The sequence below is a fragment of the Thalassophryne amazonica genome, chromosome 10, assembly GCF_902500255.1.
Source record: "Thalassophryne amazonica chromosome 10, fThaAma1.1, whole genome shotgun sequence".
Taxonomy (NCBI): Eukaryota; Metazoa; Chordata; class Actinopteri; order Batrachoidiformes; family Batrachoididae; genus Thalassophryne; species Thalassophryne amazonica.
Window position 1 is genome coordinate 54,087,619 of NC_047112.1, and position 16,144 is coordinate 54,103,762.

Below are 16,144 nucleotides of genomic sequence, written 5' to 3' on the forward strand. Positions count from 1 at the left end.
CTTGGGTCCAGTCCTCCGACAGAGAAGAAACTGATTCAAGGTCCTTAAATACCTCACTGGTTCTGCTGTAGATGGGTTTGTTGCATGTCTTCAGACATCGGAGTGTGTGAACGGGTGAATAAAGAGCTTTCAGCGCCTTCACCAGATGGAACGACAAGAGACGTGTGGTGGATACAAACAGGAGAAACCAGGCGGATGCTCACATGAGGGAAAAACAATATTTGTTTGTCACATTTGAGGTAGGTCATGAGTGTTCTCCACCATCTCTCTCATGAAATCTTCAGTTCATGACATCATCACATGACACACAATGGGGATTAATTCAGAATACATCACATGTACATTTTTTTAATACTAAACAAAATACAAAATAAATATTTGGTGCAATACATGTAAGAGATGCAGGCACAGTCAGTGGAACACAGAACGTGCTATTTCTTACGCCGGTCATGTTTCCTTATGATGTCTATGAGGTTGTTCTTGGTGACCAGCATGTCCTCAGGTCCTGCCTTTGCCTTCTGCCTTTCCCTCCTCTGCTGCTCGTGGAGGTGGGGTGAGTTGAGCAGCTGAGGGGGCAAGATGGTCCCTGTGGGTTTGACCCGGTTCACCACATCCAGGAAGAGCCGTTTGTTATTGTTGTTGAGAAAAGTAATGGCTGTTCCCTTGTGACCCAGTCGACCTGCTCTGCCCACCTAGATAGAAAGAAAATTAATGGAAATGAAGAATAGCACCAATACGGCTGCATAATTATTATGCAAATGGTAATTATTTACAAGCCAGATATGGTGCTAATTATTAAAACAAGTAACAAAATGATCATTACTGTTATTATGACTAGCGAGATGTAAAAGTAGATAACAGTACACTTGAACGTGAAGACAGTAACAGCTTTTGCAATATGACCCTTGACCTCAATGACCTTGACATTCTCCCAAATAATTGACCTCTGGTTGACCTTACAAGGGTAATTCTGAAACCCGTGTCACATTAAGTCAAAATCAGTTTGAAGATCAAATTCCTTGACCTTTGCCAAAATGATTATTTTAAAACAATTTCACAGCCAACTTTCACTGACATGCCAAGTTTGGTAGAAATCAGCAAAAGGCTAACAAACGGACCAATCACCCCATTGTGATTGGTCTGTGATTGGGAGGTGATGGTCTAATGGTTAAGCGTTGGGCTTGAGACCAGAGGATCCTTGGTTCAAATCCCAGCCTGATTGGAAAATCACTAAGGGCCCTTGGGCAAGGTCCTTAATCCCCAAGTTGCACCTGGTGTATAGTAAGCGCCTTTCATGGCAGCACCCTTACATCGGGTGCCCTTACACCCTTACATATAAATGCAGTCCATTTATCAGACTGACCTTTAGCAACTGTGACCTTGGTGGTTCAACTGTGAACCATCAAATCTTGGTGAGATTGCAAAGGCCATGAAACACCTGAGGGCAGGGAAAGCTCCAGGGATTTGTGCCATCGACACTGAGCTCCTTCAGGTGGGTGGAGATGCTGTTCTCTTGGCATTGCAAACAATTTTTGTTTTAATCTGAGAGATGGGTATCATCCCTTCAGATTGGAGGAGAGGTCTTGTCCCAATCTGAAAAGGAAAGGGTGATTGTATGGATTGTAACATCTATAGGGGTGTCACACTACTCTATGTGCCGCGGAAGGTGCTTGCAAGGATCATTCTCAATATGATTCAGTTTCAGCTACTTGCTGCTCACCGACTGGAACAGCTTGGCTTCACGCCCAAGCAGTCAACTGCTGACTACATTGTAGTCCTGTGGGTACTCACAGAATGCATGTGTGAGTATTGGCAGTGCTTCTTTGTAGCCTATGTTGATTTTCACAAAGCATTTGATTCAGTTGATGGGACTGCTCTCTGGAACATCCTGAGAATTTGTGGGATCCTTAAGAAGCTACTGGACATCATAGTCAGCCTATACACAGACACTGTGAGTACTGTGTGTGGTCTAGGCAGAGACACTGAGATTTTCCCAGTGAAAATGCTAACCAGTGACCTAAGGTGACAACTGGACATCTTTGGTACTAGGTCATTTTGGAGGATCTTTGAATACTGCTGGAATGACTTTGTATGAAATGAGCGGTTACTAAGAAAGGACCTTGTGGGAGTAAGAGAACAGACAGATAAACCCAAACCTCTGACCTCATGACCTTGATCTTTGCCAAAACAAACCTTTTAAGGGCAATTCTGATGTCAGACTACACGCACACATGTTGACAGTAAATTTGCCAAAGCACCTTGGAGTAGTAATGGAATGTACACACACACACACACACACACACACACACACACACACACACACACACACACACACACACACACACACACACACACACACACACACACACACACCTCAACTTATAGTGTGATGGGGTCCTACAGGTACTAATATAATTCAATTAAATGTCATAAGTACTCCTGTAATACTCAGTTTGAAAAGTACACTGCAGTAAAGACATAAATGAGAATTACTCACACTGTTATATGACCTAAATAAATAAATAAAGCAAGCTGTGTATGAACTTGGTGATTGCGCCGGCAGCACAGAGATGACTAACCTGATGGACATACTCATCCATACTGTTTGGCATGTCAAAGTTTACCACCAGTCTGACGTTGACCAGGTCCAGTCCTCTGCCTAGAACTCCTGTACTGATCACCACTTCAAAGTCTCCCTCCAGAAGACCCTGAGGACATGAGAGCAAACGTTGTACTATCAGGCATGTTTTGCCAAAGCGTCACACTTTAAGTAATAATACTAATTGACAGTTTGTTTAAAATACTTGCAACTGAACTTAATTCTGTGGTGCTCAGTGGAAAACATGCATGACAGCAAGATGAGGACCTGTTTATTCATCTCCATGGATAAAACTGACATGTTCATTTGGTGCAACAATTTGGAGACCATTGAGTGGTTGACATCTTTTAACATGCACAATGACAAAATAAATACAGACAGGGCGGTTAAATTGGTTGTGTAGCCTTATTTCTAACTGCAGAGTTTTGGTGGCCACAGTTACTGTTAAGACAAACAGCTCCATCAGTCTGTTTTAACAGTTTTGTGTTATGCACAAACATTTTTCAGGTTTCACTGATTAAATGATTCCATCTGCTCAAAGTGATGTTAATCAGTGAAATCACCTGCTGGAGTGGGTGGTTGCACAGAAAACCTGCACCCTCTCAGCCTGTTCTGGAACCGGTTTGAGACCTCTGGTCTATATGTTATGGCCTCTTTGCATATTAAAAGATACCACAGGCCCAAAGTAGGAGGTTCACTAGCCCTCATTTGTATCTAACAGAACCAAAAATTGTACAGCTAAATATGCAGTAGTTTTTTCCAGAGTATGGAAATTTTTCAGACACACTCACTGACTCTATAAATCTTATGCATGCTCTACTAATCACAGAGAATAAAGGATTATTAACCGAGTGTGATGTCTGATATTTCCCCGTACAGACTGAGCAAATGAGATTAATAATTCCTATATATTGTAGAAGAATTTTTAGGTCCTTATTTGAACTGTGATGAACTATCAAGTGTCCTGATCTGAACTGTATGTCCTCTGGCTGAACTAGCAGGTGTTCAACCCAAAAAAAGGGCTCTATCAGTCATTTGATCTGTCAGGTACTTTCCAAGTTGGCTGATATCCCAGCAGTAATGAGCCCGCAGGCCACGTGCAGGGGGCCTCAGGCCAGCTGCACCTGTGGCCGTGAGCCCGCAGGCCGCGTGCGGGGGGCCTCAGGCCAGCTGCACCTGTGGCCGAAGGTCTTTTAAAAAAATCAGTTGTAAATCCTTCACGTTTTAATGGGAGCGTTTGTCACATTGAAATAATGGCCTAACACCTGCTTAGGGTTCACTAGAGGACGCTTCCAATAGAAAACCATGTCTTGGGAATGAAATAAATAAAAAAGTCGAAGGAGGAGCGATGCCCGCGGGTCTCCAATAAATAGATGAGTGCGGTTGTCATATTCAGTCTCTCTAGAGGACTCAGTTTGTATAAGCTCTGTGTCGAAGGCTTAAATAAACTTAAAAACTCTGTGCATTTTATCTTGCTTAAGGCTGAATTATTCCAAAGTGTTGTGTCCTTTTCTAGCAAATCACTTGCAATTAGTTTGTGTTATCTAAAAGAAGACATCCTGAGACGACCAAAAAGAGGACCACGACAGAACTTGGCGAGCCAGCCAGGAGGGTCCAGGGGCATTCCGGCAGCCTGGGACGGTCCAGCTCATCCCTCCAGACCGTAAATAACAGTGATCACGACTAAAAGGTAAGCAGAAACCTTTTATAACTTCTGCACGATCTGGAGGAGTGAGTCGGGATTTCCGCCCAAGTTGACAGGTGATATTTTTAATTGCCTCTTACCCAAAAGAACCTGGACTAAGAAAATTGATAAGAGACTAAAAAAGATAAGATTGAAAATTATCAGGCCTTGTAGATAAAATGCTCAGAAGGTGTGTGTGTTCCCGGGAAAAAGAATGTCTGTGTGAGTGAAAGGTCAGGAATGTTCATGAACTCTGGTGCGGAAAAGAGTGCATGGAGAACTAACCTGGATGCTTGGGGAATAATTGGTGTTGAAATTCGTTACTAACGTGCCGGCTGATAGCATGCGCTGTAGGGGTTAATTTAGGGGAGTATACTGACAAATAGATACAAGGTAATACAAGGTTATTTAAAGAGTTTAACAGAGACTGAAGTGAAATAAGTGAGAAAAAGAGTTTAACAGAGAATACGTGCAGAGGAAGCACAAGATAAGCGCCTGAGGGGGCGCAGTAGAAATACCGTACGTGATAAAGAGATTTAAAGAGAAAAGTGCAAAGTAGCACAGCTAACAGTAAGTAAAAGAGCTCAATAAAGGACGTCATTTTTTAAGAAAAGAGAAAAACTATTAAAAAAAAAATGAATGAAGAGTTAGTGCAGAATACATGAGAATTAATGAAGCAGAAAATAGTGCAGTAAGGCACCAAATACACGCTTGTGGGGCGTGGGAGAAGAATAAGTAATTAAGTACACAGTAATATGAGTGTTTTATAAGAAAAGAAAAGAGAGTATTTTCAGTGCAAAGGCACATTAAGCTCACGAGGAGCTCAGTAAGTGAAAAAAGTAGAAGAAAGTGCAGAAAGGCACAGGATACGCACGCGAGGCGCGGTAAGGCGTAGAAATAAATGAAATATTGTATGCTCAGAGAGGAGCTTGTGAAAAATAATATATTAAGCACAGGATACGCACGCGAGGCACGGTAAGGCGTAGAAGTAAATGAAATATTGTACGCTCAAAGAGGGCTTGTTAAAAAATAATATATGAGTTGCTGGCAGCGCCGGAGAAGCTGTCTCACATGAAGAAGCGATACACACTTAAACAGAACACATTGGTGTTAAGTGAATAAAAAGGTTGTTTAAAGCTGCGGAGTAAAGGGTGGCAGACGTCTAGATAGAGATATATAGAAAGTTGTTTTTAATAATTTTTGTGTATAAAGCTTTTGAAGATTGGTGTGTGGGAGAGCGGAGAGTAAGCGGGGAGTTGCAGGCAAAGCTGTGAGGGCTTGCAGGCTGGCTGACATACAAGATTAATGTAAAGAGTACGAGGAGGAGGAGACGTTTAGACCCAACAGAAGGACTTGGGAGGTGCATGACAGGCAGAGAGGAAAGTGTGAAACAGAGACAGTGAAGAAAAAGACAGGAGAAGAGACTGCTATGTAAATACAGAGAAGGTAGATATTATTTCAAAGAAAGAAAACTAGAAGGAAAAATAGATAGTCGGGAGCAAAGACATTAGGAAGTGTTAGGGTTGTAAGAGGATTAAATAAATAAAGTTGGTTATAAATCAAAAGAGTTAAAGCTTAGATTATAGTGAAAAAGCTGACAGACTGATCAATGCTTGGGACAGTCTTTGATGGGAGACTTAAGTGATGATGAAATAATACTCCCAGAACATTACTTGACTGACGGAGACATCGAAACCCAGGGAATCAGGACACATTTTTGGCTGGAAAGGACCTATTTTGACAGTGTAGGAGCAGAACATTGGCAGGACGAACAAGAGATCAATCAGAAATTATGGCAGATTACTAAGGTAATCAATCTGAAGCAAAAGAAAGAACAATTCCCTCTAATTAATTGGGAGCTGCTGATAAGACGTCTGTGGCATCAGGGTTTAACTCCGTGGCTGGAGCTGCTTTGTGCTGATCCTAATAAAGAAATTAGCATACCATTAAATCATTTAATAACACTACCAACCGATCCAGGTGAAGAACTGTTTCCTAGGTTGACTCTGACTGTGGTCCCAAGGAAGGTTCGGTGGGAAACAGGTAAATTTTCATATTTAGTTAAAGAAAAAGAAGACGGGCATAACAGTTGGAAATGTAATCCTTTTAAGGGTTTAAAATACAAAACAGGTGTTACAGCCAGCAAGCTATTGGTCTGGATCAGGACAGCCCCTGAGGGACTACCAGAACACCATAGAAACATCTCACATAGTGTTTGTCAGGGTTACATGGGTAACTCTCAAGGTCAAGGTCGGGAAAGTACCCCGCTAGACTTAGTACTAAGAAAATATCCAGGAAAACGCATTAAGGCCAACCAATGTATGAAAAAGTGGCATAAAAGGTCACATGGGGGCAGGCAATGGCCTTTGGAGGGATCATTTGATCCGGTGATGTGTGAAGCAGTTGCGGTAGAAATACAGAATAAAGAAATTAAAGATCAGCAGAAGAACGTGAATAACAACAAAAAACGCACTGAAGAAAAAGAAGTTTTGGCCTTGTTCAAGCAGGAAGCACAGAGGCTACAGCAGAAAAGAGAAAAAATGACAGAGGAAAGATCCAAAGACACTAAAGCCAGTGCACCGAGCTGGGAAGCAGAGCCACCCCCATATAAACGTCATGATATGGGAAGGACAGCTGGACAATTTGTATTAGGAACTTGTGAAGAGGACCAAGGCATGGATGTGGAGGGCAAATTCACACTGACACTAAAAGCTCGGGAGCCACAAGGAGACAGGTCCTCGATCTGTCAGATGGATCATACAAGGTCTCCAAGTCCAGAAGTAAGTGGTTTCCCATCACGACCAGTAGGGGGAGCCACATATAACAGTAACACTGAGGTAGACGAAGATAGAGAGAAAGACCTGAAGTCTCCACCTGCACATCGAGGTCCACTGAAAACCGTCCCCTCCCACCATAAGTCAACCGACTGGACCTTCTCAGGCTATAGAGGTTCCAAAGAGTGGCACAAGAGCTTCTGTGACACACTGGATCTGGCCAGAAGAGATAATGAAGAACTAGCTGAGCAACTTCAGCTAGCGAAGGAAAGAATACAAAGACATAGGGACGCCGAGGAAAGAAGAATATTACAACAATCGACGCCCAATCAAGGGAATCACATTATAGAGCCACCCACCTGAAAGATTTCTGGTGAGATCATCATTGAGAGTGCAAAAGAGGCCCGACTCAGGCAAAGACAACAATGTGTAGCCAAAGACATAGCGGCTTTAGAACAGGACATAACTAACTGGATGGACCACCTGGAACCAGTCAGTTGCACTCGATCTGGAAGACAGTATGGAGCCCCCACAGAAGAAGAGGAGGACGAAGACCTCATATGCCCACTGGTGGTCAGGAATGGTCATCATGTGTATACCCCATGGAGCTGGACAGACATGGTGGGGCTGGCCAACAGGCTGCCAGACATCACCCAAGGAGCTGGGAGATGGATAACTGCCTTAGAAGAAGGCACTGCAGGGGTAACCTTGTCTTTAGGTGACATAAAAGCCTTGCTAATGCATGTGATGGGAAAACATGACACTGAAGAATTAGCAGGAAAGGTTGGACTAACACAGATGATGGGCACTAATCAACATGATGAAGTCCCCTTTAATCGCTATAGAAACTCCATGTGGGAAGGACTGAGAAGAAAGTACCCTGAGGTCTTGGATCCCTCTAAATTGGATGATGAGGAGTGGACACCTGAAGAGTGCCCAAAGAAGTTCCTGCACCGATTCCAGAAGAGATGGGCGGAGGAAACAGGAAATGCATGGAACCATTCTCCAGCAACTGAAATCCTGTTTAAAATAACTGTAAAAAAGGCTCTACCAGATGAGGTTCAGAAAGCCCTAGATGGAGTCGTGGGACTATCGAAAATGAATTGGGCTTTATACTCTGAGCATATTTGTCACCATCTTGAAATCTACAAGAAAGAAAAACAAAAAGAAGAAGATGCAGCAAAATCCCTGACGAAAAAATTGGTGCAGATGCAGTTGGGAGAACTAACCAAAGGCAAGAAAGAAAAAACAAAGACCCAGGCACCAATGATGACCCCTGTTCCTTCTGAGCCGGCAAGCACAGGCCCTACGGCAAACACTGCTGCCACCATACAGGCACCTGTGGTAACAGCCACACAGAGCCCCCAGGGAGCAGCAGGGAGCACTGCTGCAGGAGAAGTCTCAGCACCAGTGGAGCATCACTATCACTACCATAGCACTGGCACACCCGGAAATGGACCCACCTACAGTCATGGGTGGAGAGGAGAGTCACGGAACTTTCAAGGTCAAAGAGGAGGGTGGCGAAGAGGATCTCGCCAACCTTCATTTGGAAGCAGATTCCAGAACTCAGCTCCCAGGAACAGTCAAGCGGGACCGCCTATGGGATCAACACCCCCAATAGGGGATCAACCCTCTAATGAGTGTTGGAGCTGTGGACAACCTGGACATCGAATGAGAAATTGTCCGGCCCGACCTTGGGTTGGACCCTCTGCCTATTGGCAATAGGGGGGCCTAGAGAAGACAGAGGGGGAAACGGTGGCATTGGCTATTTCGATGATACCTAAGGAAGAGCCAACCGTCACCGTTAATATACAAAACAGAGATTTCCCTTTCATGGTGGATACAGGGGCAACATACTCTTGCATAGGGAAAATGGGCGCTCATCTCCCCCTCTCTGGGTCTGTAATTAAGACCATCGGCTTCTCTGGGAAAACTCAAATAATACCTTTTACACGCCCACTTCCTGTAACGATTGCAGGAAAAACAATTGAAGCACCCCTGTTATACTCACAAAATACACCTGTGAATTTGCTGGGAAGAGACATTTTATGTAAGCTACAAACCCAGATAGTGTGTACCCATCAAGGACTGCAAATACACTTTCCTGACGAAGCACTCGCCAACATTATGGTGCTTATGGACATGGAAAACAAGGTCCGACCTGTGCAACCCATGGTATACTGGCTGAAGTTACAACCAGAAAATTCAAATCTTCAACTGGAATGGGAAAAATGGAAGCCCTGGGCAGAACAACACTATGAAGCAGTATATACACCTAGTTTACCTTTACATGTCACCCTGATGTTCGATGCCAAACAAGAACAAACTGACTATGCATGCTGCTGGGATGCATTGATGAATCAACGGCTGTTTCACATAACCACCACAGAAATTTATTTAGGCCCCCAAGGGGCCGCAGCTTCTGTCAAGCTAACTTCAGCTGAACAACAATGGTATCAAGTGCCGAATGCCACGCCTCATGTGACCCTTTTAGTCTCAGAAAAGTACGAATCCCATGACCTAGGTCCAATGGTAAAGACAGCCTCAGAAGTTGAAGAATGGCAAAACATGGAAAGTCCACAAGTACATCTGTCAAAAGACCAGCAGTTTGTACGAATTAACTTAAAAGTAAATGATGAGGCTATAGCTCAAAAAGTGGAGCTCAATCCTAGACCAGAGGGACAAATGGTGTTATCGACCCAACAAGAGAAATTGTTAGAGCAAATACCACCAGTGGTGTGGTCCAAAAGCAAAACAGATGTAGGACTAGTAAAAACAGCCTTACCAGTAAAAATAAAAGTAAAACCGGGAGCAAAACTGCCTCACCAAAGGCAGTATCCATTAAAACCTCAGGCTATTGAAGGCATAAAACCAGTAATTAAGGGACTAATGGCAGCTGGAGTTTTAATAAAAACTGCAAGCCCATGCAATACTCCTATCTACCCTATCCCTAAAAACAATACCAAAGAGTATCGGCTGGTACATGATCTGCGTTCTATCAATGCAATAATAGAAATGGATGCACCTATAGTACCTGATCCGCATACTATACTATCAAGCATCCCTGCTGGAGCAAAATGGTACACAGTAATCGATCTGTGTTCAGCCTATTTCAGTGTGCCTGTGCACCCAGACTCACAACATTTGTTTGCATTCACATTTCTGGGACAACAGCTAACGTATACACGGCTACCTCAGGGACTGAACCTGTCCCCAGCCATCTTTAACAAAGTCCTGGCTGAAGATTTACAACACCTTGACATACCCAGTACATTGGTGCAATATATGGATGATCTCCTTATTGCATCAGAGACTCAAGAACAGTGCGAAAAAGATTCATTAATTGTATTGCATGCATTGGCAGATGGAGGTCATAAAGTAAGTAAGGACAAATTGCAGTTCTGCAAACAAGTAGAATACTTGGGAAGACAGTTGTGTGGGACCACGCAATGTATAGCCCCAAGCCAAGTGGAGGCTATAATCAAGGCTCCCAAACCCCAAACAGTGGGACAGATGCTTTCATTCCTTGGGATGGCAGGGTACAGTCGGCCGTGGATTTGTGATTATGCTATAAAAACTGCGCCTTTGCGTGCCATGATTAGAGCAGTGGGGCAAACAAGCAATGCAGCTCTCCTCGTCTGGACAGATGAGGCAACGGGAGCTTTTGAGGCCCTAAAAACAGACATGCAATCTGCTCCCGCGTTAGGTAACCCAGATTATGGGAAACCTTTCCATTTGTATGTTACTGAAAAAGCTGGATATGCTTGTGCTGTACTAATGCAGGAAACAAATGAAGGAAAACAACCATTGGCCTATTATAGTACAAAGCTTGACAACATTGAAACAGGATTGCCACCATGCTATCAGGGTCTAGCAGCAGCTGCCTTTGCATTTCAAAAAGCATAATCCATAATCATGGGACATGCAGTAACGTTGTACACGTCACATCAGTTACATGCCCTGCTAACCAGTCAACGTTTTGTCTTAACACAAGCTAGACGCACTGGATATGAAGTTGTGTTGTCCGCTCCAGAAATAACAATACAACGTTGTCACACGGTGAATCCCGCCACCAAATTGACCACACCGTTAGATGGTACTCCACATAACTGTGTGACAGAGACAGAGAAATTTTTGAGAGCCAGAGAACATTTGTATAATCACGCCATAGATGCAGATCTAACCCTGTTCGTGGATGGCTCATGCTTTCGGGATGCCGCGGGATTACATGCGGGTATGGGGATTGTTAAACTAAACATGGATGGCGAGACCTTTGAATTACTGGAGTCCGAAGGAATTGATCAGCCTTGTTCAGCCCAACTGGCAGAAATCAAAGCCTTAACTATGGCTTGCCAGATAGCTAAAGATCAACGTGTTAATATTTACACAGACTCAGCCTACGCTTATGGCGTATGTCATATACATGCAAACATTTGGAAACAAAGGGGATTCCTGAGAGCAGATGGCACCCCTGTCACTCATGGAGAAGCAATTTCCCAACTGTTACAAGCTCTCCAATTACCGTCTGAGGTAGCCATCATTAAATGTGCAGGTCATCAAAAGAATAATAACATCATAGCTCAAGGTAACAACCTAGCAGATGACGCAGCTCGCAAAGGAGCACAAGGGGAAAATATGTTTCCCCTGCTAACCATCCAAGATTGTGCCCCACTGGTTTCACTTGACGCACTGATAGTGGCTCAAAGTAGGGCCAGTGGAGAAGAAAAACGAATGTGGGTTAAACGAGGCGCTATTGAGACACGCAGTCAGGGGCCAGCGGACAAGCTGTGGCGCAGTAGTCATGGGCATTTTGTGTTACCCACCAATTTATTATGACATGCAATCATTTGGGCCCACAGACCCGATCATTGTTCGCAAGTCCAAATTATGAACAAACTAAAAGCTGTCTGGTGGTCACCATATATGGCAGCTACAGTGGACCGTTTGTTGAATGAGTGTGAGGTATGTGCACAGTACAATGTCCGGAAATCATTCACAGCCCCTTTAGCCCACATTCCGGTCCCTGATGGGCCATTCAGACATCTTATGATGGATTTCATAGACATGGGAGCTGAAAATCGAGTTAAACGAATGAGATATGTTTTGGTAGTGATATGCAGATTCAGCCGATGGATTGAGGCAGTAGCCTCTGCAAATCAAGACCATAAAACGGTAGCCAAATTCTTGTGCCGAGATGTCTTTCCAAGATTTGGCATTCCAGATACTATCTCATCTGACAACGGTAGGGCTTTTGTAGCCAAGGTTACACAAGAAACATTCAAACAATTGGGTATCAAACAGAAGATTGGGTGTGTTTATCACCCTCAATCAAATGGGGCGGTGGAACGGGCTAATGGCATTTTAAAGAACAAACTAGCAAAAATCATAGCAGACAGCAATGGCAAACTAACCTGGCTGGATGCGTTGCCGCTTGCTTTATTGTCAATGCGCTCACAAACTAACCGACTAACCCATTTGACACCATTTGAAGCTCTTACAGGTCGGCCGATGCCTATTCCATACCTGAGAGGACCCTACGAAGGACCATCGCTGGAGCAGCTACAAGACGAATGGCATAATTATCTGAGACAGTTAACCCAAATACACAAAACTATCTTTTTGCAGGTCAAAGGTGCTACAGAAGACAGAGAAGCAGAGATTCCATTTGAAAATCAGAGCATCCAGCCTGGTGATCTGGTTTACGTCAAAGTGTTCAAAAAGAAGTGGGACAGGCCCCGCCAAGAAGGTCCTTTTAAAGTTATTCTTGCCTCACGTACAGCAGTCAAAGTAGACGGTAAGGACACTTGGTTTCATTTAAACCACTGCTGTAGGGTTGGTGGCCCAGCGCCCCTGCGGCCTCGGCAAGCTCGTCTTGGCAGAGCCGCCGGGCCAAGGGGGGAAGCAAGAGAAGCCAGAGACCCTACAGCAGCACCGAGGGACGGCCACGCCTCCCTGCAGCCAGAAGCAGCACCGAGGGAAGGCCACGCCTCCCTGCAGCCAGGCGAACACCGGCCAAGGCGCTCACAGAGACTGATTGAACAAAGACGACGCACAGCTTCAGAGAGTAGTGGATCCCTGCCAGATAGAGCAGCGACAGACTCAGATGCAGACTCAGAAACAACTGGAGACGCAGGCCAACAGACAGACAGAAATACAGACCGACAGATAGACAGGCCACAGGAGACATCAGACTCGGACAGCAACTCAGTAGATTTACTGACAGAAGAACCGCAGGAAGTACAACCCAGACAAAGCACAGATACACCACACATCCCTAGTGACAGCTCATCTAGCGACGGCTCACTCAGTAGCACATCTAGTAGTACATCTCAACAGTCACCAGAACAATGATTAAGGAATTATTTAAGGGATTGACAATACTACTGGTGGTTAGTATGGGAGAACATAGACGTCCAAAACATACAATGGACTGTGCCGTGGCCATGGCCGCAATAGCAGCTAAACAAGGCATTCTAAACACAGCAAAAACATATAATTTGGTATACATTAAATCAAAAGCCTACAAGAACATAGGAATACAGGGAAAGCTGTGGGATTACATATTAGGCAAATCCATTAGCATCAAATGTGAAGAGGAGGGAACACTCAACATAGAGGTAATTTGTGATAAAAGAGGATGCAGGGAAACCAAGCAAGACGTAACTGTTACAGTACATGAAGCCACAAAATGGGTAAAAATCAAACCAAGGAAAAAGAGGACAATTAGAAGCCTAGAAACAAGCAGTCACTTAGGGAGATGGGATCCCAGTACAGACCTAGCCCGTACACAAGGGTTGAAGACAAATCTATTTTACCAATGGTTGAAATTTTCGGCTAGGCAGATCAGTGAAAAGCCGTGCATAGCCTGTCACCGGAAGGGTGTGATACCTCAGGCTAAACCCCTACCTGATATCAACAACTGTTATAGGAGCCCCCAACATAACTCAGACCAAGCAGAATGCTATACACAATGTGTTATGAAAATGGCAGTAGGTGATGAAAAATATGCTGCCGACAGTAAACTTTGTCCAGTGCCTCTAAGTACAGAAGGAACCGTTCCACCTATGATTAAAATAGAGAAAGGGATGATACACCCATTCTGTATAGCTAAAGGCTTAGTAGCACAATACATAAGCGATTGGCAGGTAGGGACGACCCAGTCAAAACACCACATACAGTGTATGCAACAGCAGCAAGAATACAAACCGGCCAAAACAGCATGGAACATTACCGTCTGTCACACTCTGCCAGCAGCAGGCATACAGTGTGAACAAATAGTACCGGCCACAGGGGGGTCTGTAATTGGACTGAATCTCACCCATGCTTCATGGGTATCCACTCCAAATTTAGCTAAGGGAACGGTACCCTTGGCTGACATCTTTTGGATATGCGGACAAAAAAGGAAACTCCTGTCATCGCTGTCCCCTAATTGGAAAGGCCTTTGTGCTCCTGTGATGCTCACAGGAGCAATAACAGTAATTGAAATGCCAAATTCAATACAACCCATGCCACAGAAACTTCGTAAGAAAAGAGGAATAATGATGTTTAAAACAGACTACAACATCACAGTAAGAAACGGGATACCAGAAGGGATACCCCGACAATTAGAAGCCATAGACAGTAGCAGAGTTAAAGCAGATGAAGACGGGGATAAATGGGGATGGGCATTGGCTCTGTTCGGGGTTACTCCAAAAGTCCGTTCTAGGTTCCAGGAGGTGCAGTGGATTAATTACTTGTGGTATAATCAACAAAGATATTTGAATTGGACATTGGCAGCTGTAGGAGCCTTAACCGAACAACTGCACGCCACCTCGCTAATGACAATGCAAAATAGATTAGCTATCGAGATGATGATGGCTGATGAACAAGGAGTTTGTATTATGATCAAAGCCACCGAATGTTGCACAGCTATTCCCATGCGTACAGGGGAAGACGGAAATTTGACAGAGCTCTTAATCACACTTGAAGAGATGCAACAGGAACTATTAAGTAACTCCATAGGAGGGAGAAATGAAACTGACTATTCTGGATACATTGTAGGGAATGGAATGAATATTGGCCCACTATTTTCACTGTTTGGGGCTCTAAGGAGAGGGTGGATATCATGGAAAGACTGGTTATATCAGATAGGTGTAATCTTGGCACTAACAGGGGTGGCGGTCTTGCTGGTAATATGTTGTGGTATTCCCTTGATAAAATTTCTGGTCAATAAATTGATTTCATCCACAGTAGGACAGCTCCCACTGTTAGCCGTCCGAGCCCTAGAAGAAAGCACAAACGAAATAGACAGAGAACCAGAATACATGGAAATGGATGAAATACCAATTATCCTCCCCGACAGCCCCCAGCTACCCAATATTGTGGCATATACCCCAGATAGGGAGGACTGGGATGGACCATGCTTGGTGATATTGTAGACGAGGAAGAAGACATGCACGCACATTTACATTCACACACATGCACCCACAACAATGAGGGATAGGATAGACAGTATCTGAAAGAATGACATGGAGCTGTAATAATGAACGTATATGTATATTAATAGGACACAGGAGTATGGCTGAGAGACCAGACTCCCCTGATCAGGGACTTATGCCTGATCTGCCTCTATCAAGTCTGCTTGGACTCTCAGAACTGTTTGGAGAAGAGGATATACTGGAGGGACGGTCGAGCCATGATTGGTCGCCACAGCCGCCATCCATCCAGCAGCTAAACCAGTTGGCAACAGAAGGATCTTCATCGTTCCAGCACCTGGCGATGACGGCTTCACAGAATCTGCCTGCAGCAAGAGTCGGCCCGAGGACTCCACCATCACCTGAAGGACCCTTTGGACTCAGGAACACACCCCTTCCGCAGATGCCATGGAGACAGTCACATGTGCCAGTGGCAACGACACCCTCCAGGGGAGACAGCCAAGGTCGGCCATATGCAGCAACCGCCCGAGTGCATCCTAGACCCAATTCACTGCTAGGACCTGTCCCCAGCTTTCCACCCCCAAGTCAGGAGAGATATTCCGATCAGCCCAGTACCTCTGGAGGAGGATCAGCAGGGGTGGACCTTAGCCGAACTCACCGACCAGGACAGAGG

The 16,144-nt window shown here is 44.5% G+C and overlaps 1 protein-coding gene across 2 annotated transcripts in view; it reads right to left on the bottom strand.

Annotated features, from left to right (window-relative positions):
- Nucleotides 1-328: 328 nt before the first annotated feature.
- The window catches only part of ddx59 (DEAD (Asp-Glu-Ala-Asp) box polypeptide 59), a 31,562-nt gene continuing 15,746 nt past the window's right edge, over nucleotides 329-16,144 (bottom strand). For both annotated transcript variants that reach the window (XM_034180010.1, XM_034180009.1), the window contains exons 7-8: nucleotides 2,580-2,708; nucleotides 329-692 (exon numbers count right to left, since the gene is read on the bottom strand). In XM_034180010.1, the coding sequence (XP_034035901.1) occupies nucleotides 432-692; nucleotides 2,580-2,708 (390 nt within the window). In that variant the 3' untranslated portion in view covers nucleotides 329-431. The remainder of the gene's footprint in view (nucleotides 693-2,579; nucleotides 2,709-16,144) is intronic.